The following is a 27,400-nucleotide window of genomic DNA, read 5'->3' on the forward strand; positions in this document are numbered from 1 at the left end:
TTTCATCCTCTGAACTTCTCAATGCCCAGCAACACAGGTGGTAGTTCTGCAACTCCCTTGAAGTCTGCACTGTCTTCTCTCCGAGTTTGAGGCCGGTATCCCTTGTCAGAACCACTGGAACAGAATCCCTATGCACCACATTGACTTTCCATTGCAGAGGCTTGTTGATACTCGTCTCAAGAGATCTTAAGGCTCCAAGAAGCTCCAGCCTCCAGCATCTCTTCCTGCCAAAATCTTTGTCCTCACCACATCCTCTGCACGTGGGACTGCATCTTTGGTGAGCTGCTCAAGGTCCTCTTGCTACTCCTGTGCCTCTGGCCTGTGGGTCCTGTTGATGGTCTTCTTTGGCTCCAGTGTGCTCCCCTGCTTGCTTGGGGTCTGCTTTAACTCTCCTGCACTTGGTGAGTCCCTTGGACCTTGCTGGTCCTGACACTGCACCTTCTTTGTTTTTCACATCTGTTGTTGCTGCCAAGGCTTGTTAGTGCTCTCGCCGTACACCAACTCCCGGTTCTCAACTTTCCCTGCTTGAGATAGCTTGTGAATGGCTTCTGGTCTTCTACAGAATGGCCTGGTCCTCACAGCTGCGGCGACAAGGTAACCGTCAACTCTCCTGCATCTTTCGTAATCGGTGGTTATTGGTCTTCTGTGCCTCCTGGTCACTCCCAAGTGGCATAGACTCTACAACCTTCCATCTTCCACTGAGTTTCTTAAGGGTCCTCTGGGAAGCGCCCTTCTTCTTGTAAACTGCAACCGCAACTTCCCCTTTGACTTACATTGAGTGCTTGGCTATGTTTCCACTATGCACACGGCCTCCATTGGGTTCATGAGTACTTACCTTGGGTGGTTCCCTGGGTCCACAGCTCTTCTAAGTCTTCTGGGTCTAGTCTCAACTTCAGTCACAGTTCGCATTCCACTTTACTAGTGTATGGTTTGGTCTCCCCTTGGAGATCACTGTGTATTTGTGGCTCTTACCTGTTCTCCGTTTGAAATATTGTGTGTATTGTGTTTATATCTCTGGGTAGGAGATATACCAATGTGTTAGTGCGTGTCTATGATACATATTACTATTTTTTATAATTACACTGTGTGGTTCTTTTTCATTTAACCTACACTACATGATTAGCACTAGTAAAACAAGCTGCTTAACACACCTTCTAAAATAAGCCTATATGCTGCTCTCCACATCTACCATCTAGAGAGCTTTCTAAGTTTGTCTAAGACCACTAAAATCACCATAAGGATGTCTGGATAAGTGCAGGGTAAATAAGTGTGCACTATATACCAAGTCAGCCTCCTACACTGTGACAGTGTCGCTATGGGTTTGTGAATGGGTATGACAAATGTCTGTATAGATTTCTTAATAGATGTAACTATGACTGCATAGGTTTGTGGATGGGTGTGACATTGTCTGCATGGGCATAAGAGTGGGCGTGAAAGTTTCTGCATAGGTATCTAACTGGATTTGACAGTATCTGTATGGGTAACTGAATGGGTGTGAGCGTAAGCCTGAGTGTAGAAATTAATAAATATATTGTTTCCCTCAACTTGCTCTAAATCTGCGTGAAGTTACACGGGGCTGCCCTGTGCCCCGTGAGGAATCAACGTATTTCATGAGTGCTCAAAAAAATGTTTTGCCAGATTTCTGAAGTATGATCTGCGTACTAACATCTACCTTCCAGCTAAGTTTGGTGTAATTCCGTTCAGCAGTTCGGGCTGTAGGCTTGTTCAGAGGTCCTATGGGAATTACATGGGGAAAATGTGTTTTGGGGCACCCCGTTTTTTCTCAGCGCCAACTTCACAGATCACCTCGAAATTTTCCAGACTCCATCTAAAGCACTGGGCAAATTGTTTTGGAAAATTTAATGTAGATTTATCAATTGGCGCCAAAGATATAGACACCTGAAAATGACCTCTCTCTCTGGAAACTAGGTCCTAACTATAACTACCGACTGCCAACCACCCAGTGGTGGTAGTCACTTGATAGTTATAGTTAGGTCAGCATTTTTTATATTGTTAATTACTTTGGCCCCGTTTGACGAATCTCCAGTAATATTCCTGAAAAGGTTCTACTCTTTGACTAGTGTGTGCATGGAAGGTTTCGGGGTGAGCTGTTAATCTGGAGCGGAAAAAAAAGTAGGGATCCCAAAACACAAAACCCAATGCATTTTCCATATACATAGTTAAGAAGGGCAACAGCAAAAACTGCTGAATGGAATTGCACCAAATTTCACAGGAAGGTAGGTCTTGATCTGTAGATTGTGCTTTGTGTGATTTGGTGTAAATGAGTTCAGTACATTTTTAGACCTTGAGTGTCTAAAATATTTCTATATCTGGACGGTTGGGCCCACAAGCGGCTCATCCCCTTGGGTGCACAGTTATTCTTGACGGGAGGGGGTGTGCAGCCCCCCTCCCCTGCCTATCTTCGTCTCCAGAAATCCCTATCCCCTGGGCCCACAGTTATTCTTCCCAGGGCATGAGGCCTCCCACCTCAAGCCTCTAAAAGCCCCAGGGACCCCATCCCCAAGGCTGCTAAACTTCTTAAAAGAAAGGGGGACATATGGCCCCCCCGCCCTGAGTCCTTAATGGCTTTGGGGACCCCATTTCTCTGGGCCAGCTCACATGCAATATCCCGGGGAGGTCACCCTCTGGGAAATAGCAGTTTCAATGACCGCACTAGAGTGGGCAGGGAAACTTGTGTTTCCTCCTGCCTGGCAGGAGCATTTTTTTTATCTGCCGCAAAGTCTGTTCCCAGCTGTTGGGAGGTTTGAACATTCTCCAGCTGGCTGGGAGCAGACTTGTAAGTTTCGACCCTGATCGTGGGCTCCCTGGGCCTATAATGCCTCGAGGAAGGGGTCCCCAGGGCCTCAAGAGGTTTAGGAAGGCAGGCCACATGGCCCCCTTCCCCTTTAAAATAAAAAAAGGTCCAGGAATATTGGGTCACCAAGGCCTAAGGAGGCTCAGGTGGGGGGGGCTTTGTGGGGCCCCTGGAACTTAAGATGATAATGTAAAGGGAGGGGGCAAAATGTAAACATAAGGGGAGAGGGGCCACATGCCCCACTTCCCAGCCTTTAAAGGCCCCAGGGACCCCATCTCCTCAGTGACTGTGTCCCGGAAAGCCCACCCGAAGACACAGTAGTTTCTCTGCCCACACTACTGCACTTTTGCGGGAAAAGAAACATATGTCAGCTCCGGTCTGCAGGAGCATTTTTCAATCTCCCGCCAAACTGGAGCAAACATATCAGTCAGCTCCCACACAGCCAGAGCTTTAAAATGCTCTTGCTGGCTGGGAGCAGAGTTGTGTGCTGTTTCTCTGAACACAATCCTGCGGGATCCTGTCCGGACAGAGCAAGCAGAATACAACTGCTCCTACCGGACGGAAGCAATATGGGCTCCCTCCCCATGTGGGAACCTGCTTAGGCCGCGGTGGCCCTGGAACTCCCCATCTGACCTCCAATGTGGTTCTTGGTGGGTGTACTGGGTGGGCACCGACCTCTAAAATTGAAATGCCCTGGGGCAGAATAGAAACTCAGGGAGGGAGGCCCACAGCCCCCTCTCTTTAATAAGAACATGCAGCACCAGGAGATAGGGTACCCTGGGCCTCATAGGACCTGGGAGGGGGGCTGCTCACCCCCTCTCCTGCTTAAATGTATTTGGCCTGGGGGATGTTGTCTCTGGGGCCTACTGAGACTTGTGAGGGGGTCCCTATGGCCCCCTCCCCTTTTTTATTGGCTTTGGCCCTGTAGATGGGGTCCCTGTGGCCTGGTCAGGCTCAGGAAGGGGCTGTATTCCCTCCTTAGAACTGGGCTACTGGGTATGGAGTCCCCAAGAACACATTAAAGTTGGGGAAGGGGGCCTGCGTGCCCCTTTCCCATTAAAATATATATTTTGGCTTCAGGGGATGGGGTCCCCGGGGCCTCTATGGCCAATCGTACGCTGCGTTGCCAACCACTGTGCATGGTATGGGAATGACAGCTTGCAGGGGTGGCTGCCTTCAGGTGGGTTGGCCAAAGGACCCATGCCGTGCCTGCTGGGGGGTTGGCTCTACATATGGTAATAAAGTATTACTTTACATTAAAAAATCCATAGAAATTCACTGAAAAATCAAAGGTTAAACTAGCAATATAGTTAAGTGAAATATTCATTAACAACGTACCGTATACAGCTCTAAACACTACAGAAATTCACCAATTGTAGTTACAGTTATCTTAGGTAACTATAACTTGTGCCCTAAGGTACCTATACTCTGCACCCTTGCCATACACTGCTTATTACTCCACATATTACAACACTCAAGACATCTTCTACGACATCATTGATACTATCACTGCAAGATTTGCAATAAAATTATTAATAAGAAAACAGTGCATGGCGGCGGCATGAGCTATAGTTACCCTAGGGCATACAATATATTTTTTACAGTGAAAAATATATATAAAGATAATCTTAACTTCTGTTAAGAAATACAAGGGTTAAAGTGATGTTATAGTTAGGTCATGGGATAAGAACTAAAATGTAAACATTTTAAATCACTTAAATTCACCAGTTATAGTTTAGTGAACTAACTATAACTTGCACATCAGTCTTGAACTGCTTACCATCTCACATATTACATTGCACATGACATGTTAAATGACATCATTGATGAGCTGACTGATGGCATCTCAAATGACATCACTGATGACATCATTAATTACATCTTGCTCATTGTTGCAGCTTCCTATAGGATTTGTGGATTTAAAATAATTGAACAACTACACCTTTGCTCAATTTTCACAAATCATGTGATAATGGACATACCCTTCGACCACATATTGGACAATATCATATCTGTCAATTTGTCCACATTTGGTGAATGCTGACTACTTTTTACTGGTATTTACCCACCTAACAAACAAAATAAATCCCATAGACTTTGAAGGGCCCATCCCCTTTTTATACCGTTAACACCATTGTCAGAAATTGGGTTATTAGTTGTGGGCGGTAGGTACCAACCCCAAGGAATAATCAGAATCCTTGTCAGGGGAGCCTCGAAAATCACTAAATAAATCTGAACTTAACCCTATGGCACAGAGCAGACAGGCCTAACTTAGAGGCACAGTGTAAAGTATTTAATAAACAAAAGGACACCACATTGACAAACATCCAAGAAGGGGAATAGACATATGAATATTTAAAGTTTTAAGTAAAAATAGTGCCAAGAAGCCAAAATTGCCAATGATAGTCAACGGGAGAACAGGACCTAGGACCAATTTGATGCTTACTGTGATAGAGCTTGGGTTGGGATCACCAACAAGGTTCATCCGGGCCAAAGATTTTACCTTCTGAATTTAGTATTGTAAGTTCCAATCCACTGCAGGAGGACACTTCTAAACCCCCAGGACCTTAGAAGCCAGTTAAAGACTCATAGGGCGGCAGGCAGAGGCCAACATGAAGGTCCAGTCCAGGTCCAGCTGCCACTGGTAAGCTGGACAGTTGCAGAAAAATACCTCTTGTAGCTAGTTGTATCCATGTATCTTTAACAGGAGGACAGCATTATGACCTTTGAAGGCCAATTCTTTGTCTTGGGTGCAAGAAGGAGAACAGATCAAGACTTCTAGGTTCTTCTAAGGTCTCATACAGCAGGTTCAGTCCTCTCATGATCTTCCAAAGGTACAGGACTTTTCTTGCAGCCTCTTCCTTGTGAATGCATTTTAAAGGGTTTGTGTAACGTTCTAGGGGCCAATCCCCCCTGGCCTATACTAGGATGACACATCATCCATCCAATTTTGACTCAACCCTGTTCCACAGCATTTTGAGACAATCCAATAGAGTGCCATCAGGTTTCCTCTGTGAAGAACTCCCTGAGGGCCTCAGCTCCTGTCCTAGCTGACATCAGTGACAGATCATTCCCACCGAAACATGAAAGGTGAGCCCCTCGTGTGTTGGCTCCAGATGCCTATGCTTCTTCCTTTATTCCATGTGCCTGGGCTGGCCCAGCTCAGTTTCAATGTGATAGAAAATTATTGGATGCAGGATTCCCCTATGCCCCTTTCCTCTACTAGGAACTGGGTAAATCACCGATAATTGCTCCTTTGTGTGGGGAGGCTTTTGGGACCTCTGCCGGAGGGGCAAAGTAATTAACTGGGGCCAGCAGGTGGGACAAAAGCCTGGAATCTGATTATGAGCTGAGCCGGAGAACAATTACAATTTCTGTAGTCCCATTAGACGTTTATGTGGGTTATTGGGCCCTGCATATTTAGTTTGATACCTTGTTGGATTGTCTAGGCCTAAGTAGAGTGACACTGTACCTTGTGGCAAATTTAAACTATGTGTATAATGCAGAGAAAGCGCTACAGATATTTTGGTAAACCTATCTTTAATGCCCATTAATATTATAAGGCTTACCCCAGGCCAGCACGAATCCTGGCAGAATGCCTTCTGTACCATGCTACCTGTGGGCAATTACTGGGCAGCACATGACAGTGGTCTAACACATGCATCCTGTACACATGCACACAAGTGTCTGCACATGTGTTCATATGTAACTAACCTGGGGCCCCTTACCCAAACTGCACCACAATGGCCTTACCTTAAAAAGCAGACACTCGCTGTGAACACGCTCAGTTCAATCACTGCAAAATTACTGTGAGTGTTCTCGGGCAAGTATCTTAATGTTAGCTTTTTTGATAACATTCACATTTTTCATTTTTGCTATTGCCACAATACGTGTAATAGGGTTTCATGGTACACATGTCCATTTTTCTATGCATTTTCTACATGTATCTATATTACAATGCAGAGAAGGGAAATCTACTTAGTGTGACTGAAATGTCTTGGCAATACGGCAAATTTCTCTGACTGTGTTGTACAGGTGGAGAAGAAAAAGACTAAGAAGGGCAGATTAGATGGAGTCAAACAATTCTTCTGTGATCTGAAAGTTGTCACAACATGTCAGCCACATGCTCAAAAAGATTAGTTGTAAAACGTTGTTGCAAATTGTGTATTTATTTTTGTGACCAGTCTTTAATTTTGAGACGTCACCTATGTACTAATAGGTCATGTTTCAAAATGTCCAGTAATTAGCAACTTCAAAAATTCAGGCTTATTCAGCCATCTTCGATATAGATTTATATCATCACCACCTAAGTAAATTATAGAATTTCTCATCATAGGATTCATTATCACCTGTCATCAATAAAGGAAATATAAACTTCAACCACTTCACCAACATTCAGTTACATTTAAAGATTAGCTTACATGCAGTGTTCCAGCCTGACCATTGCGGTTTTGTGCCCGGGCAGTGCACATCTCACAACCTTTCAGGCGGGCAACTAGAGCCAAATTTCGGGGGGGGGCTGAAAAAGATTTCGGGGGGGGGGCTAAGTCTTCCAGCCATAGGCAGAGTGGCTGTAAGAAGGGGCCAATATGCAACAAAAGCCTCATTAACATGTAAATGGTCTTTTAAAGACCCGTGAAGTACTCGGGTCCGGCTGCAATTAGACGGACGCCAGCCCGCGAGGCTGTCTCAGCCGGGCTGACACACATGAAGGGGGGGGCTGAAGCCCGGTGAGCCCAATGGGTGTTGCGCGCCTGCAACCTTTGCACCTTTTTTGCAACCATGCAGGTAATTGATGGCTCTCTTCCAGCTGCAGCTGTGTTCTTGGATGTAACCAAAGCATTCAATACCTTGGAATGGCCTTATATGTTTGCACTCTTTTCCCGTATCGGTATCAGCCCCCTCTTCCTCCAAAAAATTGCTTTATTGTACACAGCATTACACCCGGCAAGGTCTTTACTTTACTCCCAGGGTGGTTTTAGTCTTGATTTATGCGGATGATGTGAACCTATATGTTCAGCACCCAGCCGAGAACTTAGACCCACTCATCCTGGAGGTAGTCCATTTTGGGGGAGTATCGGGTTGTATATATAAACTGGGGAAAGTCAACCATCTCACCACTTTTTCATGCCACTAACCCCTTTCAGTTGGAATTCCTGCTTCAGTGGTCCCCGGTCAAATTCCCCGGTCAAATACTTGGGAATCTGGCTGAGTCATAATGTAGACGAACTCTGGAGGTACAACTACAGCAAGCTCATGGAGTGGCTGGAGAGTAGACTGGACAGGTGAAAAGCACTCCTTCTATCCCTGGCGGAACATTTGCCCATCGCCAAGAAGGTAGTCCTCTCCAAGTTTTTATATACCTTCACTAACCTGCCGCTCCCCATCACTGCTGTGTTTAGGCGCCGACTCCGCTCTAATTTTATTACGCTGGCTTGGGCGGGCAGGGAGACCCGGGTGGCATGGGAGATCTTGATGCTTCCATTTGAGCAGGGCGGGATGGCGGCTCCAGATATGGAGCTTTATTACAATTGTGGTCAAGCACAATTTGCTTATCACTGGGTGTTCCCTACCATTTTTATGGCGCACTCTGACCCGGACGGCGACAGGTCAGACCCGACGCCATTACACATGGCACTGTTTGGACCCCCAAGGAGACCACGGGCTAGAGTGGACACTGAGGGCTGCACGGTGTGGGCATGGCGAGAACTGAGATGTAGAGCATGCCTAGAACTTACATTTGCCCCCTCTATCCACTCATTAAACATCCAGAACTGCCCTTCACTGCAGAGGCGGGGATGGGTCACAGACTGCGGCAGCTTTCACTTCCCACACTGGGGCAGGCATTTCCCGATGGGGTATTTGCCACCATAGGCAAAGCGCTGGGCGACAATCACACAGGAATGCTGGACAGGTTCACATACTATCAATTAAGAGCGGCACTTTGTACAATGTATGAATCATTTCCTATTGCCCCACCAACATTACTAGTCCTGGAGGAATTCCTGGTGAACACCTCGCCACGCAAGCTTATTACTTGACTCTACTCTGGTATGCAGCGTACATTTCCTATATGCTCACCCTCCTATATGCTCACTCGGCACAGCACGAGTGGGAGGAGATCCTGGGAGGCCTGGTTGAGGAGGGATCTTGGGCATACTGTTGAATGCAAATGAAACAAATGTCGCCCAATTGTAGGCTGCGTCTTATTCATTTAAAGTTTCTCCACAGATTGTACAAGACCCCTGCCTGGTTTCATAGGGCTGGTTTAAGTGAGGATGCAAGATGTCTGCGTTGTAGGGCCCCAGAGGTCTCCTTCCTGTACCTGGCTTGGGAGTGCCCAGAGATGGCTTGCTATTGGGAACGAGTTTTTGAGGTGCTGGCTTCGCTGAGAGGCGTTGCAGGGGACTGTTCTCCCCTGGTGGCCTTGCTGGGCTATGTGAGTGGAATAGTGGCTGAGCATAGGAAACTCATGGCCATGCTAGTGCTCTTGGCGTAGAGACGGGTGGTCATCTGTTGGGGTCGCAGGCGCAGTCCAAAGATAATGGAGTGGCTGAAGGACGCAGCGTTCTGCCATAATCAACTGTTCGATTACTGGGACTTGATGCCATCAGAGACCCGCCCCAAAGATATATGGGCGCCATTGCAGACCTATTTAGACTCCACCTCCTCACACAATGACGACAGCGCAGCAGCATAGTGCTAATATCGGCAACAGTTATCACAAAACACATAAGTACATAAATAAAACACACGACACTGTAATGTAAGTGGAGAAATATTGCTGCAGGTTTATTAGCATAACCAATATGCAAACATGGTGGGTTATCTTACGGGCGATCCCAGGGCAGGCCAGCCCCTATGCCGCCTGCCCGTCTGATAAGCCTAGAGTCACCATGGCAACGCCAAATGGTGTATACCAAATATTGGGAGGGGCCACCCCTCCCATCCATGGACCCCCAGTCCACTTGCTTCACACGCCCCCCGTGATGGGTGGGACGGAGCATACATGGCAGCCCCCGGTTGCTCAGACCCACAACCGCCTGTCGGCTAATGGGGTGCCGTCGTTCTTCCAGGGGACAACGCTAAACATCCCTGGGTATCCTGGCTTAGCACCCCGCGGTGCTGCTGCATGATGTACCCCTTGGTATGTGCAGACCCTGGATCGCCCTGTAACTCCTCCACAGCCTTGGGAGTGGCCACCGTCACTACCAGGGCCCCCCACCAAGGTAGACCTATTTACTTACAACCTGCTGCAGCCAAAGCTTCCCCTAGGACCAATAGGCCCAGTCTATTCGCAACCCGCAGCTGCCAAGGCTTCACCAAGGTCAAGTAAAATCGATGCCTAGAGTGGAGAGGAGCACCCCATCACCCTCCAGACACCCTGTTGATTTGGCGTGTAAAAGGCCATGCCTGATGAAGCCAAAGCCTCTTTGCTCAGTGAACTTGCGCATGGCGCTGTTGACACCTCAATGGCTTCTCCTGAGCGGGCTCCTTGCCAAGGTAGCCTATTACTTACAACCTGCTGCAGCCAAAGCTTCCCCTAAGTCCAGTAGGAAAAGATCCATGCTCCAACTAGAGAGGTGTACCCCATCTCCCTCCCGGCACCCTGTGGATTTGGCGTGAATAAGGCCTTTCCTGATGAATCCAAAACCAAATTTGCCTTTTAACATACAACATGCTGATAACCGGGCTTCCCCAGGTCCAGCCAAACCAGTCTTAGCCCATGCAGGACCGTGGGCCCGCATGCCCCCTCAGGACAGGTGCCCCCATCCATTCTGAACTCCAAATGGATTTATGACTGAATTAACCTGCCTAAGAGTAGGCGATGGTCCAAAGATACCTTTGCCTGGCTGAAGAACAAAACCTATTCAAGCCACTCCTGTCAGGAGGTGCCAGTGCGAGTGTAGTTAATAGATGACAAGCCCGCTCTACTTCCTCTTTCCCTGTCTGAGTCTAGCCCTAGTTGGAGTGAGCCCATCGCATTCCGTCAGTCATCACCAACTGTGAAGCCTTGCCCTCCTAAATTCTGCTAATATACCAGGGAGAGACAGGACAGAGTTACCTCAGAGGAGAGCCAACGTGTAAAATTCTTCTCTATTTTGAATACTGGGAAAGCCAAATGTTCTCCTGCTATTTAGAAGCCCAAAAGTGTTACCCCGGGACTTCCCTTAATCATATGGACCATATCGCACTTATTGGATGACCACTTCCACAACCTGGTACTAAGTGGTCCTACCCGGATCTGCACCTGAACCAGAGGTCGGACCCAAGCCCCTCTAAGTTCTGCTGCTCGACCTGCCTGTTAACATGAATCCCAGGGCAAACCACAGGCCTCTAACCCATGTTTGCCATGCCTGAGCTAAAACACCTCTGGGAGGCAAAAACCCCAGCTAACCCCTATATGTATTCCGAATGTTCGCTGACAACTGCCAAGGGAAACGCGCATAACTGAAGCAACTGGCGCCATGCTCATCAAATCTCAATTCCCCCTATTCTGACTGCAAAATGTGCTCATGTGGTTGACCGGATCAGTGCTCCCTCCCATCTCTATGATTATGGAACTGCAGCAGTAGATACTAATGATGGGATAACGAGCACCGCTAAACAGACATGGAGTGATCCTGAGAAAGAAACGGTTGGACCACAACCACCACCATATCCTGCCTGTAGTCAGTGAGGTTTACGTTGCCATCTGCAGTAGTACAGCGACAATTTGCCGCCATCCAACCTGTGCAATATCCTGTTCTGGGCAGCCCCCACATTCTTCCACTGGGCATCTCTGCCTGATGTCAGTGACCTAGGTAAAATATCTCCCTGCCAGGCAGCCTGGCATTGAAAATTACATCACCTACACCGTGAGAACCCTACCTGCCAAGCGATTTCGCTCAAATCTTGCCTGGCCTTCCTACCTTCCCAGATGATCCAGCAAGCTTTGCTGTACTCGGTCGATTGACCTGACCAAACCTCAAACCCACCAGTTTGGGCCACATAACCTGCCCCCAAGACTCTGCTGCACAACCAATGAGCAGGAATGACAGATGGGAAGGGGCCCCCGGTAGTACTTAAAAGTTTCCTACTGCCTAACCAGCTGTGCCCCTTGGAAGGCTACCACAATCGCTTAGGATATGAGCTTCGCTCAGCACAACCCTTTCATCCTGGACCTACCTCCAACTGATGTGTAGTAAAGCGCGCCGAACCTTAGGGGTCCGCACCCCATCTGACCAACATTGGTGGGACCACACCTGTCTATTCTTGTACTCGTTGTCCCAGTTAACCTGGCACGCCTGACGTGTGCCTAGGTACATGGTCCCCTTGCATGGCGGCCTGCCAGCGAGACAAATATCCAATACACGACGAGTACCACTCCCTGCCTTCGCTAGAATCCTGCCTAGGTGGATACGCGAAGATGAGCAGGCATAAGAATCAGAACCTAACTGTGCCTGAGCATAGGACCTAGAATTCAAACAGAGAGAAAAGCGTGGCGCACTGCCGCACAGCTTGGCCCCTCAACCACTTCCCAAACCTTGGAAGCAAGCCTTTGCTGGATGCCCTCAGATCCTAGCCGTGCGCGCCTCACCCAGGGGGTTCCCTTACTAACGAAGCTTCCATCCTACTGCTAGCCGGCTTAACGCTCAGTGTCCCAGGACATGAAATGCTACATCCAACACATAATCTACGTTCTCCGACCGCCAACGAAGGATAATGTGTTCACCAAAACCCTGAAAAGAACATGACTGGCCCAGAGACAAGGCAAACAATGCTAGGGCCAATCAGCCGCCTCCCTCCAAAATTTTCTGCTGGATAATTGACCAAAACTGGCTGGTACCTTAAGTAGTAATTATCTTGCGCCGTTATCCAAAGTACCCGCACTTGCTGGTACTGCACGAGCACTCTGGCCAAGTGCGAATTGTGTTTCCTCAATATTCTGGGATAGTGTTTTCAACATACAAAGACAGCCGCGGCTCACTGATATTACTGCAAATAATATTCTGTCACCTCCTTGGTGCATCACCTTGGCCTTCAATGACAGCACCGTCCCGTGAACTTCCCAAGCCCCATATAGGCCCCCCCTGCCTACCCACTGCTCCCTATAGCAGGACAGTTGTGTAACTCTAACCAGGACTCACAAAAGCGGCCCCCTCAGTTAGGTCCACACTTAGCTCCTGCTGTGCTGTAAACATAGAACATCACAACTACCCAGCTTTGTTCAGGTAAAGCGTAAGGGGTCAGACCGGCCACTAGTACGCCGCGCAGCTACTAGATGTTCAGCTCACTGAGAAGCCTAGCTGATCGACAATACTAGCGTTAATCGAACGCGCATTGAGAAATACATCTCAAGTTATACAAATGTAAATGTATGTGAACATAAAGGAGTTGAAACGTAAAACATGAGCTCCAGTTACATGACATACAGGCACGTGTCATTGCATTCCTATATTTACTACAAAAGGCACTACCTACAACAAGCCCATCTATTGCTAATCAGTGCTTCTAATTGATAAGGTGAGAAGCCACATTATAGCTCAGTTGCAGGCAACCGAGAGCTAGCCGCCCCCACTCCTTGCTCTTGCGCTCCACCCAGAGCCCCAGACCCCCAAATAAGAACAAGCCAAGGCCACACAGCCTCAGTTACCAATGAACAAAACACTGCGGTCTCGGTTCCACTGCCTAACCCATAAATACTGTGCACATGTCATGCATCCCTATATTAAATACGGCACTTCCTGGACAAAATCACTTATAACAGCATCGCACCATCTCTGGAAGTAACAAGGTCCTCATAGTGAGGAGATCTTGCCCTCCCTGCTTGGCCTTGAACCCTGATTTGGAGGGACTAGTCGCACCAACTGCTGAGAACCTTGCCTCTGAGGCACGGTTGCTGGTTACTCTCAACCGGCCCGAACTGCTGAGCCATGTAAAAGAACTGCACTCTGTATGTAGATTAAAAGGTAATGAGCGGTGCATGGCAAAGCATTTCATAGAAACCCGCTTACTGCCACTGTTCCAGCGTAGCTGTGAGATTCACTTCCCTTGCACCATTACAATAAGTTAATAGTTGTTGTCTGTCTTCCCCCGGCTCAAGGTCCTTCGCTAGCAAAAATATATTGGTGAACGTGACCTGGCCTGCGCACCTGCCGGACTGCTGGTGGAATCGCAGCGGCACTGGTGACCTGACCACAGCTGCGCACATGAATTACATAACAATAACCTTGGCATCACTGAGCGTGCTGTGTGGCCCAAGGACCGACTATCTGGGTATCATCGGTTACGTTCATGTCCAAGTGAGTGCAACAACGTGAAAGCCTAGCCCAGAAATGCGCCACTGGAGAGGCCTGGGGGTGAGAGATGACTCTACTGAAGGAAACAAGCTATCAATGAAAATTATAAGCTGGGTGATCTATGGGAAGTGCATATCCTAGCAGGATAATCATGTTGTTCCAAATGTCCTAATTGTGCCCGTACAGTGGACAAGGCTTGTAAGTGATGCACATGATGCACATCTAAAGTGTAACAAGACTGAAAGCACCCAAGATTAAGTCCCTCCTCCTGCCGTATTCAATCCCAATAGAAATACTATACTCTATTCTGAAATGAATGAATGTACTCTTAACATTGGCATCTGTTATATAGCGCGAACTCGGCCCGAAGGATAGGAGCGGTGTGCATGAGCACCGTATGAACATTACATGCTCAGTCACGGGGATATTAGGTGATTTCCCCTGAATCACAGGATGTGGACGCGACCTCGAGGCTCGGGCCCTGGTATCCTGCACCAAAGTCAGCAGCCTGAGCCTCGGAGCCCTGCACCAACCAGGTGCTCCACACCCCCCACTGCCGACATTGCGCCTCCACCCCGGGAGGCCTGGCGACCCAGGGAAGCCGAGGTAAGCGCCGCCCCGCAAAACGAAGCAATGCGGACCTCTCAGTGCCAGTCCTCTCTACTGTGAAAATGCTTAAATGACTCCGTGATCGCAAGGAGCGGGCCACGGGTGTCAATATAGCGCAAACTCGACCCGCAGGATAGGAGCGCTGTGCGTGAGCACCGTATATTGAGGCTCTCAGATAAACCTCCTCTCGCCACCGGGAGAGGCGACTGATGTGCGGGCCCCCGCAACCAAGGGAGGCCCCCAGCCGCTCACGCTGGAGTTCCGCCCGCACAACCTGATCTACCCCGCCACCCTACGCTCCCCCACAGAGCAGCCCGTAGAGGAGGCAGGCCAGTGCGCGTTGGCCGTGGACAGGCGTGCACGAAATGTGGCTCATGGTAACCGACAATGAGTTACATGATACCGGAGGTATTGGAGGGCTTACATAGCCGTACATCACAACTCATGAACGGGGAGATAAGTGATATGTCAGAGAATCACAGAATGTGGACGCCCACAAGGCTCGAACCCTGGTTCCTGCCCCAGAGGCGGCAGTGAGGCGATTTGGATTGCAATATGGTGCCAAAGGATACATACATTTGACTGACCCATTGCGACGCACTCATCTCTACAAGTAAGGGCTGAGACTCCCTCAGATATCCCCCCCTGCCACATCGGCGTCATTGTACAGCGTTTTTCATACTTTTTTCAGGGTCAACGTGAACTACTTTCATGTATGTTAGGGGACAGTTCACACGCGTCACATGCTACGGAATTACATATTCACCACCTAAATGTGGCATATTATAATCTACTGTTGGTTCTCCATCTCATGTGAGGTGTGCTTGTGCATGTCTACTTCTGACATGCCATTTGGGGCCAAATGGAGAAATCAAAAGCACCCTTCTCATGTTCCCTCTTATATATATTGCGGTTACGACCCGAAGGTGAAAGAGCGCTGTACATGCGCATCGTTTTACATTACACTTTCAGGCACGGGGCGAAGAAATGATTTGCCTAGAATCACGGGTGAGGACGCAACCTCGAGGCACGAGCCCTGGTTTCCAGCACCTAAGACGGCAGCCTAGCCGTTAGGCAGCCAAGGCTCGTGCACACGCCTGCTAACATAACTCGACACAATGGCCTCACTAAAAGGCACATTGTACTTCAACTAGCAAGCAACGCACATCGCACCCAGAGCCCACTGAATGCAGTGGAACATAATTTGTGACTTGCAACCTCCGGCGGCGTAGCGACCTCGTTCAGGCCGTTACGGTCCCCCACTGCGGTGCCTGCTTGTCTGCCTGCAGTCCGGGCGCTGCGCCCCAGCACATCGGAAACATTGCTGGGCCGGACTCCCTGCCCTGCCCCTGGACCAGAGACTTAACCCCAGAGGGAGCCCGCGAGGGACCCGCTGCCCCCTGTCCCGTCCTCCCAGAAAGCTCAGATTAGCCCCAGAGGGAGGCCACGAGGGACTCGCTGACCCCCCCCCCCCATCCTCCTCGGAAGCAATGACCCACAGGAACGGTCGTGCGATGCTATACATGAGCACCGTAGCAGTGCCGGAGATGGAGCGCTGTACATGCGCCCCGTGAAGTTGTACCGGGGCCCATGAAGATGAATGATTCGCCCCGGACCACACTGCCTGTGAAGTGGTGAAGTCGGGATTAGAACTCGAGTCTCCTGTTTCCCCAGTCAACTATTATCAAAAGGCCACAGGATCCCCCCCCTTTCCCAATATGCAAGTCCCTGTGAGCACCCGTGAAACATTACACAGGATAGGGCACTATACTTCAACACCGCATAATTACTATTGCACAAGATCGGAGCGCTGCACCTGAGCCCAATGAAAGCATTACACATGATTGGAGCGCTATACGTGGGCATCGGGAAACAATCATGAGTCTGACACGGGTGGGTGTGTGCTTAAGCCGCGGCTCCCAAAGATGTGGTCGCGCCCTGGCACCGAACTCGGCAAGTTGAGCCGCCGGCCCACACCCAGGCCCATCCCCCCTAGTGCCGGGGGGGGGGCCGGACGAAGTGCTCGCCCAGGCCTTAACTAGCTGCCCGGAACCCCGCACCCGAGGCTTGTGCCACTAGCAAAGGCACTGCTCTGCAATCCAGATTAAAAGCATGACCGGGCTCTGGGTTTGCCATGAAAAGCTGGGGGGGGGGGGAGTGAGTGATAATCCCCAGCTCCCCGGGTGAGGACTTGCCCTCGAGGCTCGAGTGATTGTACGGCAGATGTGCCGAGACGCTGTTGCCACGCGCCGCCTTCTGCGCCGAGGGGACCCTAAATACCCAACTCGGAGTCGTCCGGTTAAGCCGACGCACCACATCCGAGGTGTGCAGCTTGGCCCTTCTAGAGCGGCGTAGCTGATTACTGAGTGCTCGCCGCGAGTTCAAAATTTCGCCGCGCTGTCTGCCCCAACCCCCCGCACATGAAAGTGGGAGGACTCGACCCATACTGCGATAGGATCACCGCAGCAATAGAGATGGGGAGTAGGGGTGCAAACTAACCTCGATGTCCACGTTGTAGCAAGCAGCGCGCGACTCCGGCGACCACAGGCGAGACGGCGAGAACCAGCCAAGGCGAACGAGCGGACAAGAGGACGAGGAGGGGGCGGAGGCAGTATATGTACCCCTGTCTCCTCCCCGCCCTCGCCGGAAGCAGCTATCTGCTGGGGTCTCCCCTGGACTATTCCAGGGACTCGACCTCCCACCCCTGTGCTTTCCTGTGGCACTAAGGCGGCCACCCTCTAAGGGGCGGGCTGCTGCGCAACCCCCTCCCCGGGCAGCCTTACATAAGCACGGATAATACGTATAGGACACCCCTTATGTCATAGTTAGTTGGAAGTATAGATGTTCCCGGAGAAACTCACCTTTGCTTGAACCAGAGAGGAAATGCTTTCCCCCCTCCCCTTTTGGTTTACTCTAAATCTCTCTCTGCACTTCCCCTTTCACTTCTCTAATGTTCCTCCCTCTGTATCTTCATCCCTCCGTCATTGGGGCCAGTGAAGAGCCTTGGAATGCAACTCAGGAAGATGGATGCCACAGAGAGCAGCAGAACGCATACAGGGACTGGGATACTCTCTTATTTATATGCTCAGGGATTATGAATGAACAATCACGGGGATTATTCGGTTTAACCCGAAGCTGCTAACTGTATGCACTGAGCTATGAAGCTGATTTGCCTTTTTTCATTGTCTATGTTTATTCATGTGAAACATTTCAATAGAAAGAATTAAAAAATATATATAATAGTTTACATACTACAATTTTCTTGTTATCTATTGCACGAGTGACAGCTCTTCTTATTCATAGAAAAGGATCTCCAATGGGAACTCTAATACTAGAGGGGCAATTAGTCATCTCCCAAGAGAAAAGAAATACTTTTTATCATTTATATTAGTTCTCTTCTTGTGATTTTTTTACCCCAATTTACAAAGGTAAACATACCTTTTGAAGGTTGATAACTTATAATGAAGGTCTAGATCAGGGTTCTTCAATCTCTGGGGCGCGCCCCCCTGAAGGGGCGCGACACCATCTCAGGGGGGCGTGCACTCCACTCTAATCTTACTTTCTTTCTCTGCACCGCAAATATTCTTTGAGAACTCCAGTATGGTAGGAGGGGGGAGGGAGGCGAAAGCGTGCCCATGCTTTTGTCTTGTTAACTCTCCCATGAGGGGGTTAATTGATAGAGCTGAAAAAATGCTTCAGCTGGCGTGGGAGGCAGGACGTCTCCTCTGCGAAAACCAAAAGCCAACCAATACAGTCCTGTTCATTTGCTTTCGATATCATCGTGGAGGAGACCCCTGCCTCCCACTGCAGCTGAAGCATTTCAGCTTTATGAATTACCCCCTCCTGGGAGAGTTAGCTCTTCCCAGAAAGGAGACAAAGTTTCCAGAGACCTTTTAAGCCATGGGCAAAGTGGGCTCTGGCCCAGGGCCCCAGCCTTTCAAAGGGGGTGGGGTGGGGGTGGCTGAAAGAGCCAGCTCTGTTCTATGGAGTCTTGCCCTCATGACCTTGAATAATTTTTAAACACAATGTTGTAAATAGCGTTTTTCTATTCATTTTTAATGTGTTAGAGTCTATTAGAGACATTTTGCAGACAAAATGTGTTTATGCGTCATGCATATAAAAAGTTTATTTTAGCTCAATAGAGGACCTCACTTATGAGAAATGGGAGGGTGTGACAGAGATTATTTGCAGTAATATTAGTGAGCTGCAGTTGTGTTACATACTAAAAACACACATCACTATCACTGAATATCAGATGTACACACATTTAGTATTTGACCAAAGAAGGCATGAAAGAGCTAAGACTGGATCATAAAATCAAAGCTGGTCCGAACAGGGGCCCCCAAAATACATTTGGCCCAGGGCCCCCAAAATCCATAAAACGTCCCTGAAAGTTTCTGTTAAAATTACACAGGCAGGCGCGCAAAATGCCATGTGTTGTTTAAACAGCCTGAAAATTGCTTGTCTTGACACTAAATATGATTATAAATAAAGAAGTATGTATTTATTTGTAATGTGACTTTTCTGTCTTTGTTTCCTTTTATTATCAGTCATTGATCATTCAGGCAGCTCTAGAAAACAATTAAAAGTACTCTCCATTTATATTTGCTGTTCAAAGTATACACAGACAAGTGCCGAAAATACAGCTTTAAGTGACTGCTTTTATACTATCTGTGACATCAAAATAATGAGCTGGCAACCCTAATCAAAAGATTGGAAGTTTGTTGAGGGATCAGCACATTATTTATTTCCTCCACCCTGATCCCTGGTTACTGCCATAATAGCAATAGTTTAACACATTTGAAACCCTACGCTGCCGTCAATAACATGCTGTGTTACTTCAAGTGTCTAGGATTGCACCTTGCATTCAGACATCTCGCTCCTCATTCTCGCCCTTCACTTTCACCCTCACCCTGCACTCACACTGATCCCGATGCACTCACACCATTCACCTGCTTACCCTCCACTCACAGTGATCACTCTGCACTCACAGTGATCACAATGCGCTCACACTGATCACATGCACTCACACATTCACCCGCTCACCCTGCACTCACACTGATCACATGCACTCACACCATTCACCCGTTCACTCTGCACTCACACTGATCGCCATGTACTCACATCATTCACCCGCTCACCCTGCACTCACACTGATCACCATGCACTCACACCATTCACCCGCTCACCCTCCACTCCCAGTGATCACTCTGAACTCACAATGCACTTGCGCTGTTCAGCCTGTACCTCCCCCTGCAGTCACACAAGCACACTACTCAACCAGCACTCGTGACACTTCACTCACCTGTCCCTCTCACTGCTCAATTTGCAATCTCACTCAAATAAGCCCACTACTACATTCATTCGTCCCACTCTGCACTAACATGCGCACCCAAATTCATATGGTCACCTCACTCACCCCTATACACAAGTATGGGCATGTCATGCCCCATCAAGGTTTTCGTCCTAAATTACAAAAGGAGACATCTAAATGCACTGCAATTCAGTCTTCCCGGGGCCCCTTGAAAGAGGCAGTTCTGTTTTTGCCACGATGGCCTGGAATAATTCCTAAACAGATTCTTTCAAACACCATTTTGTTTAATTTCTTTTTCAAGCTTCACCTGATCAGGTGCCCAAGTGATTTGGTTTGCTCACCCACCTTCAATATTGTCCATTAAATTCTTCAAGTGGCAGGGATCAGTAGGATGTAGTCAGATGATTTTTTTTAAAGCTTGCAATGTATCAAAAACAGTGTCATTATTACTGAGTTAAGAGTTCCAGCTTGTGTTAAGTTGTGTGATGCCCTTTGTGAAGTTTTTTTTCGTAATGTGACGACTTTCTTTCTTGTCAGCATATCCAGCAATTCATGAACCAGACCTGGGTGGACAGATATGGCTCACATTTCAGCCAGGAAACTATCAAGTTCCTATGGTCTTTTACTGTGTCGATCTACAGCATTGGTGGGCTCTTGGGAGCACAACTCACAGGTCCCCTCTGTGGTAAATATGGAAGGTACCTTTCAACATCTCACTTCCTCCCTCAGCAATGATAACTTTTCCATTTGAATCAATGATAACAGAATTTGAATCTACAAACATTCAGTGCTGCAACCCACAGTGCAATTTAATGAAAAATACAACACATTCATCTTCTGACCACTCTAGAACCAACTGGTTAATCTTGAGACCATCTACTCAGTGACTGTCTCATAGATTCACTCACCTTCCCACCACTTATCAACTCATTCAGGGCCATATGTAGGTAATTTCTATTTACCGATTCCTAAGTACCGAATTTTACCGATTCGGTATTTAAAAATCGGTAAATAGAATGTAGGTAAAAAATCGGTAAATTTTACCGATTCGGTAATATTCGTTATTACCGATTCGGTATTTACCGAATCGGTAATAAGGCATACCTTCCCATTCATTCCTATGGGCCTGGAGGCCCATAGGAATGAATGGGAAGCCATTCACTATTACCGATTCAGTAAATACTGAATCGGTAATAGGGGGAGCATATTCAAGGGTGGCAGGGTGTCACATTGACACCCTGTTGCACCCCTGAATCGTGCATGTGTGCACATGTGGCACACATACATGCCCTAAAGGCATGTATGTCTGCCACATGGCACTTTTACAAAAGCAAAAAATTGCTTTTGAATAGGTATTCGGTATTTACCATCAACTTGTAGTTGGTGGTAAATAACGAATCCTTAAACCAAAAATGCACTCACTTGAGTGCTCCCTACATAGGATTTAAGGATTCGGTAATTTACCGATTCGGTATTTTACCGATTTCTTATAATACCGAAACGGTAAATTACCGAATCCTTCAATCCAGCCTCCTACATCTCAAAGGGCTAAATACCGGTCGGTAACGGAAAATTTACCGATTTTCGGCCGTTACCGACCGGTATTAGCCCACCTACATATGGCCCTCAGTGTCTCCTTCTCTCACTTGCCTTTGCTGAATGATTCAGTGAAGTCCTCATTCGTTTGATTACTCATTAAGCCTGGGTAAAGCACTATGCTACGCTCACGTTGTTTGCGCAGTTTGCGCTACTTTGCACTACGTGAATTGCACATAGCACAGTGCAAACACACGTAGCATAGCGTTGCGTAGTGCAGCGGTAATTTTTTGCTTGCTCGCGGTCCTCAACGTCAAGTTGGCGACCGCGAGCAAGCAAAATGACATCCCGGTGAGACTTTTTCCTTGTTCGCGATCAGCAACATCAAGTTGGCGATCGCGAGCGTGGAAAATAAACCTCCCGGCGAGATTCTCAATGCGGGGAGCTCAGGTTTCTCATTGCGAGTGGTCACGTATGGTCGCGACCGCTCGCGATGAGAAACTACCAGTCTGCGTTGAGAAAGCTGCTGCTTGAGTAAAAAGCTACTAGAACGGCAGAAAACTACAGCTCGCACTGTGCAAGATGCCGTTTTCAATGATTGCACAGTGCCGGATGCTTGTCCGCACTGTGCAATCATTGAAAACGGCATCTTGCACAGTGCGAACAGGGTACTACACAGTTCGCGAAGTGCTACGCGTAGCTCGCGTAGTGCGAAGTCCACTTTGCGTAGCTACACGTAGCACTACTTCGCAAACTACACCCAGGGTTATACTCACAAACTGAATGACTAATTGACCGACTCATTTATTGATCCTCTTGCTCGCTCACAGATGTTAATTGTCTATTCATGAAAATGTAGAGCAAGTGAGTCAGAGGAAAATTATAGTCTAACAGAGAGACTATGAATGCAGATTCACCAAAACACCGTCCTGCTGTTATCCGCTCAAAAGCCTTATACTTTTTGTTCTGTGGCTGGTAAATGGTTAATACTTATTACAAAATAGAAGGGTTGTATTGAAAATTAAAAGAATGGTCTAGGAACGGACAGACTACTACAAATACCTACCAACAAAATAGTAAACTTACAGCTATCGACAAATTATATATTTAAAGTTACTACAACCACATATGGCCCTGACAAAAATAACTCATAAATTGGGAGCACAGACCTCAAGCAAGCTACAACAAATGCAGGGGTTATTTGCTGTGATTCCAAAAAGTGCATCACATTTGATTATCATTTTCAAACATCATCAGTAACAACTTCTGTTACAAGAACAACCCACGGCATAAGACACCATCTTACATTTCGATCAACATAAATTATTTAGGTGATTCAGTGACAATGCCAAAGCTGTAAAACACAATAAGCAGACAAAACAGTGAATGACCTCTGTACATGATTTTGGAATCACTAATCAGCAATATTTATTAAGAAACATGACCAGCCTGAAGCCAATACCTTTAACCTTGAGGACCATTTGATCTCAGATGGATATACCATTTAAAATCATTTAATCCCAATGGACTGAACATCACTGACAATACCACCGCATTACTGCATATGTCAGAGATCTGAATTGATTCCACTCATGATGCTTTTTGAAAACCAAGCAGTGTCAGCTGCGCAGCGACTGAGCAGACAATCTTGTACTACTTGAAGAAGGTGGAAGCCAAAACGTTGTATATTTTTGTTCTTTGGTGAGCCCATCCATTTGGGTCACCTCTTTCTTGGATATTTCTTCTCTATGTTGTGTCTCATTGTACCATATGGGATATGCATTTTTAGCTCTGGGTGCTGTTTTTTCTTGTGATGCTACATCTTTAAGTATGTATGTATATATATATATATATATTCACTGAAAATACCATAGGTTTCAGGCACGTTATAGTTAGGAATTAGAATTTAAAAAACCTTAGAAATTCACTCAAAAAAACCATAGGTTTCAGGGGCGTTATAGTTAGCTGGACTTTTCACTCGTACAAAACCATTGAAATTCCCCCGTTATAGTTAGTTCAGCTAACTATAACTCGCGCGCCCACAATGCACTGCTGATTACGTCACATATTACATCACTCATGACATGGTCAGTGACATCACTCATGACATCACTGATGACCTGCCTGACCTCCATGGTCATCTTGCTGCTCCTGCCCTGCCCCCTTGCCCCCAGCCCTCTGTTTCCATGTGCAGACCCCTATTCCCTCCCTCCTGGCTTGTCTGTTCCATTGTAATGCCCCTGATCCGTCCCTTCCCTTCTGCCCTTTATGGCCTGTTATGCTGCAGCTTTCTCTCCTGTCTGTCCATTATGGTCAGCTAGCTACCATTGCCTCTTTCCCCTCTGTTCTCTGTTGTCCATGTGCATGGTCCTGTCCCCTCCCTATTGCTTTCTATGGATTGTTGTGCTGCACTCCCGTCCCGCATGCGCTGTGTGGTGTATTGTGCTGCTGCAAACCCTGATGCCTGCCCTGTAGGGTCAGTTTGGTGCACCTCTTCATGTCCCTCCTGTCCTCTGTTATCCGAGTCCATGTCCCTATCCCAATTCCTCCTGCCTACCACGATCCAATGTACCATACTTGCGAACATTTTGAACTTGGTAAGAGGGAGATTTCGTAAAAAAACTGGGGTATTGATTTTCCCCTTTCAGTTACATTGAAAAAGAGGAGATGGTAGACAGGAGACAGATCAAATAAAGACCATTTGAGCTTAAAAACATTGGACGTTTCCTGGCTGAAACGGGTCGGTTGGCATGTATTGTTGTACTACCACTGACTCTTCCTTCTGCCCACAATGGTCTATTATATTGCCACAGCCTCCCTTGAAAGTCCTGTATTGTTGGTTTGTTGCCCCTGCCCCCTTTTCCACTGCCCTCCATAGTCTGTTGTGCTGCCACGGCCCTTCCTGCCTGCTCAGTGTGGTTAAATTGTTGCCTTTGCACCCTCCTACCTGCCTTCAATTTTCAGAGTCCGTGCCCCTGGCCTCTGCCTCTCAACAGTAACCCAATGAACAACTAGATTGCTAACATTCTATATTTATTACAAAAGTGTGGAACGCCTGACGTCATCTTGATGTAATCAAAACTGTAATACCTAGAGTATTTCCTTTAGAAATTACATATATGAGAGGGTCTTATTTGCATCACAACTATGGTTAGTGCTCTAAAAAACTAAAATGAGGACATATTTCCTGAGTTTACAAATAGCGACAAAGAACTTTTAAATTATTTGTAATCTTTATGTTTTTTTATCCAGTTGACCACTTGATTAAATGTTGCACCTAGGGGAGAGGATGTGGTGTTACTTCCAGAGCTGCAGACTTTGCAACTGGGGAACCAGGTTGGAGTTTCTGCTTCAGCTCAACATTCTGTGATTCTGGTCAAATCACTTAATCTCCCCATGTCTACAACCAAAATGAATTTGATCTTGTGTGATGTAACCAATGCTCATGTAAAGCACTCCAATACCTGACAAGTCTGCACTATATAAAACTGCAAATACACAAGAAATAAGTGTTTTGCACACTTCTGTCATTGGACTACATGTGGGCTACATCTGGGTGATATTTGTGCTGCATTTGGGCTCCTTTTTCTCTGGTGGCCATCTTGGGAGATTTATTTGTTATGAAGTTTCCTAATTTCCTCATTTACTGCAGTCTCCTCAGTGGGAATACTTTCAGTTTTTTATTTTGGTTCCATCAAGAAGGCATTCAGATGTGTCACACATTTGCCATAAAATCTGAATGTTAGCACTCTAGTTGCTTATTAGATCACTGTAGTAAAACTACTGCTCACCAGGGAAGTCTGCTGCTGGTATTCAAAGTGCATGTTTCAGTCTGCATGTCCGAATTGTTTTATGAAATAGAAGAGGATTTGAGAAGTCAAAGTGTGCCCTAATTTTTCTTTCTGCAGCACTAATCATAATTTCTATGGGAAAATGAACCCCCTCATTTATTTCCTTTGTAAATTAAAGGTTTTAAGTGTTACAACTTTATTCCAATCAAGATGGCTTCAGGTGTTCCATACTTTTGTCATAAGTAAGACTGTTAGCGCTCTAGTTGTTCGTTAGAACACTCTGGGACATTCTGTCATTGGGCTATACTTGGGCTACATCTGGGTGATATTTGGGCTACATTTGGGCTCTTTAGTCTCTTTAGTCTCTGGTGGCCGTTTTGGGAGACTTATTTGTTATGATGTTTCCTAATTTCCTCATTTACTACAGTCTCCTCAGTAGGAAATACTTTCAGTTTTTTACTTTGACTCCATCAAGAAGGCATTCAGATGTGTCACACATTTGCCATTAATTCAGAATGTTAGCACTCTAGTTGCTTATTAGATCACTGTAGTAAATCTACTGCTCACCAGTGAAGTCTGCTGCTGGTATTGAAAGTGCATGTTTCAGTCTGCATGTCAGAATTTTTTTATGAAATAGAAGAGGATTTGAGAAGTCACTCAAAATGTGCCCTAATTTTTCTTTCTACAGCACTAATCATACTTTCTATGGCAAAATGAACCCCCTCATTTTGTTCCTCTTTAAATTAAATGTTTTTAAGAGTTACAACTTTATTCCAACCAAGATGGCTTCAGGTGTGCCATACGTTTGTCATAAGTAGGACTGTTAGCGCTCTAGTTGTTCTTTAGAACACTCTGGGAAGCTGCAGTAGAACACAAAGGAATCAACTGACAGTCTCTGCCCTTGTTGGATGTACATGTTTTACTGAGAATGTCAGCCTTCATTCTCACATGACTGAGAAAGATGATGTGAATTTACGGAAAATAGGCTCTCAGTTAAGCTTATAGATCACCTTCCAAACCTCTGTGGGAAAAGCATGAGAAAATAGTTTTCTCTCAAACATGATTCATGATATCACAGCAGAAGGCTTTTTCACATGGTAAAATCACCTTAGAACTCACCACAATTCCTAAAATGAGTATTGTACCATCAACGAATGATTTATAATGTAACTAAACTCTTAAAACCTTCTATTAACTGCAATGCTTTTTAATGAGGTTCTATCATGTATATTGGTCCCAATCAGATCTCACGATGAGATATGTGGTTATGCTCCGCCCAGATATATATGTGATTTAACTTTTGATTTTCTCATGAACTACTGAACGGATTTACACCATTTAAGCAAAAGGCATGAGTCTGAACTAAGGACTACCTCTTTGCTAAATTTGGTGTAATTCAGTTAAGCACTTCGGGCTGTAGCTGCGTCAAAAGGTCCTATGGGAAAATGCATTGGGAAAACGCGTTTTGGGACCCCCCTTTTTTCTCGGCCCCCGCTTGATGAATCACCGTGAAATTTTCAGGATAGGAGCGGACTGGAGCTGGCCATAAGTTTAGAAAATTTCGCGAAGATTCATCAATCAACGCCAACGTTATTCCAAATAGAATGTTGCGGATTTCCTATGGAAAATAGGTCCTAACTATAAATACCTACTGGCGACTGCCAGTAGGTATTATATATTCACTGAAAAAACCATAGGTTTCAGGGGCGTTATAGTAAGGTGGACATTTCCCTCGTACAAAACCCTAGAAATTCCCCTGTTATCGTTAGTTCAGCTAACTATAACTCACGCCCCTGAAACCTATGGTTTTTTCAGTGAATTTCTAAGGTTTTTTAAACGCCAATTCCTAACTATAACGCTCCTGAAACCTTTGTTTTTTTCAGTGAGTTTCAAAGGTTTTTTAAATGCCAATTCCTAACTATAACGTGCATGAAACCTATGGTTTTTTCAGTGAATTTCAAAGGTTTTTTAAATGCTAATTCCTATCTATAACTTATCTCTAAAGATATCATGTTTAATGATTTTGATTGGATTTCTATATTTTTCCAATTCA

At 46.7% G+C, this 27,400-nt stretch overlaps 1 protein-coding gene across 1 annotated transcript in view; it reads left to right on the forward strand.

The window, feature by feature from the left end:
* LOC146783419 (solute carrier family 2, facilitated glucose transporter member 11-like) overlaps positions 1-27,400 on the forward strand; it is an 890,872-nt gene that overhangs the window by 415,974 nt on the left and 447,498 nt on the right. The window contains exon 3 of the mRNA XM_085636334.1: positions 20,558-20,718. Coding sequence (XP_085492460.1) covers positions 20,558-20,718 — 161 coding nt within the window. The remainder of the gene's footprint in view (positions 1-20,557; positions 20,719-27,400) is intronic.

This window comes from Triturus cristatus, chromosome 11 (genome assembly GCF_964204655.1).
Source record: "Triturus cristatus chromosome 11, aTriCri1.1, whole genome shotgun sequence".
Lineage (NCBI taxonomy): Eukaryota > Metazoa > Chordata > Amphibia > Caudata > Salamandridae > Triturus > Triturus cristatus.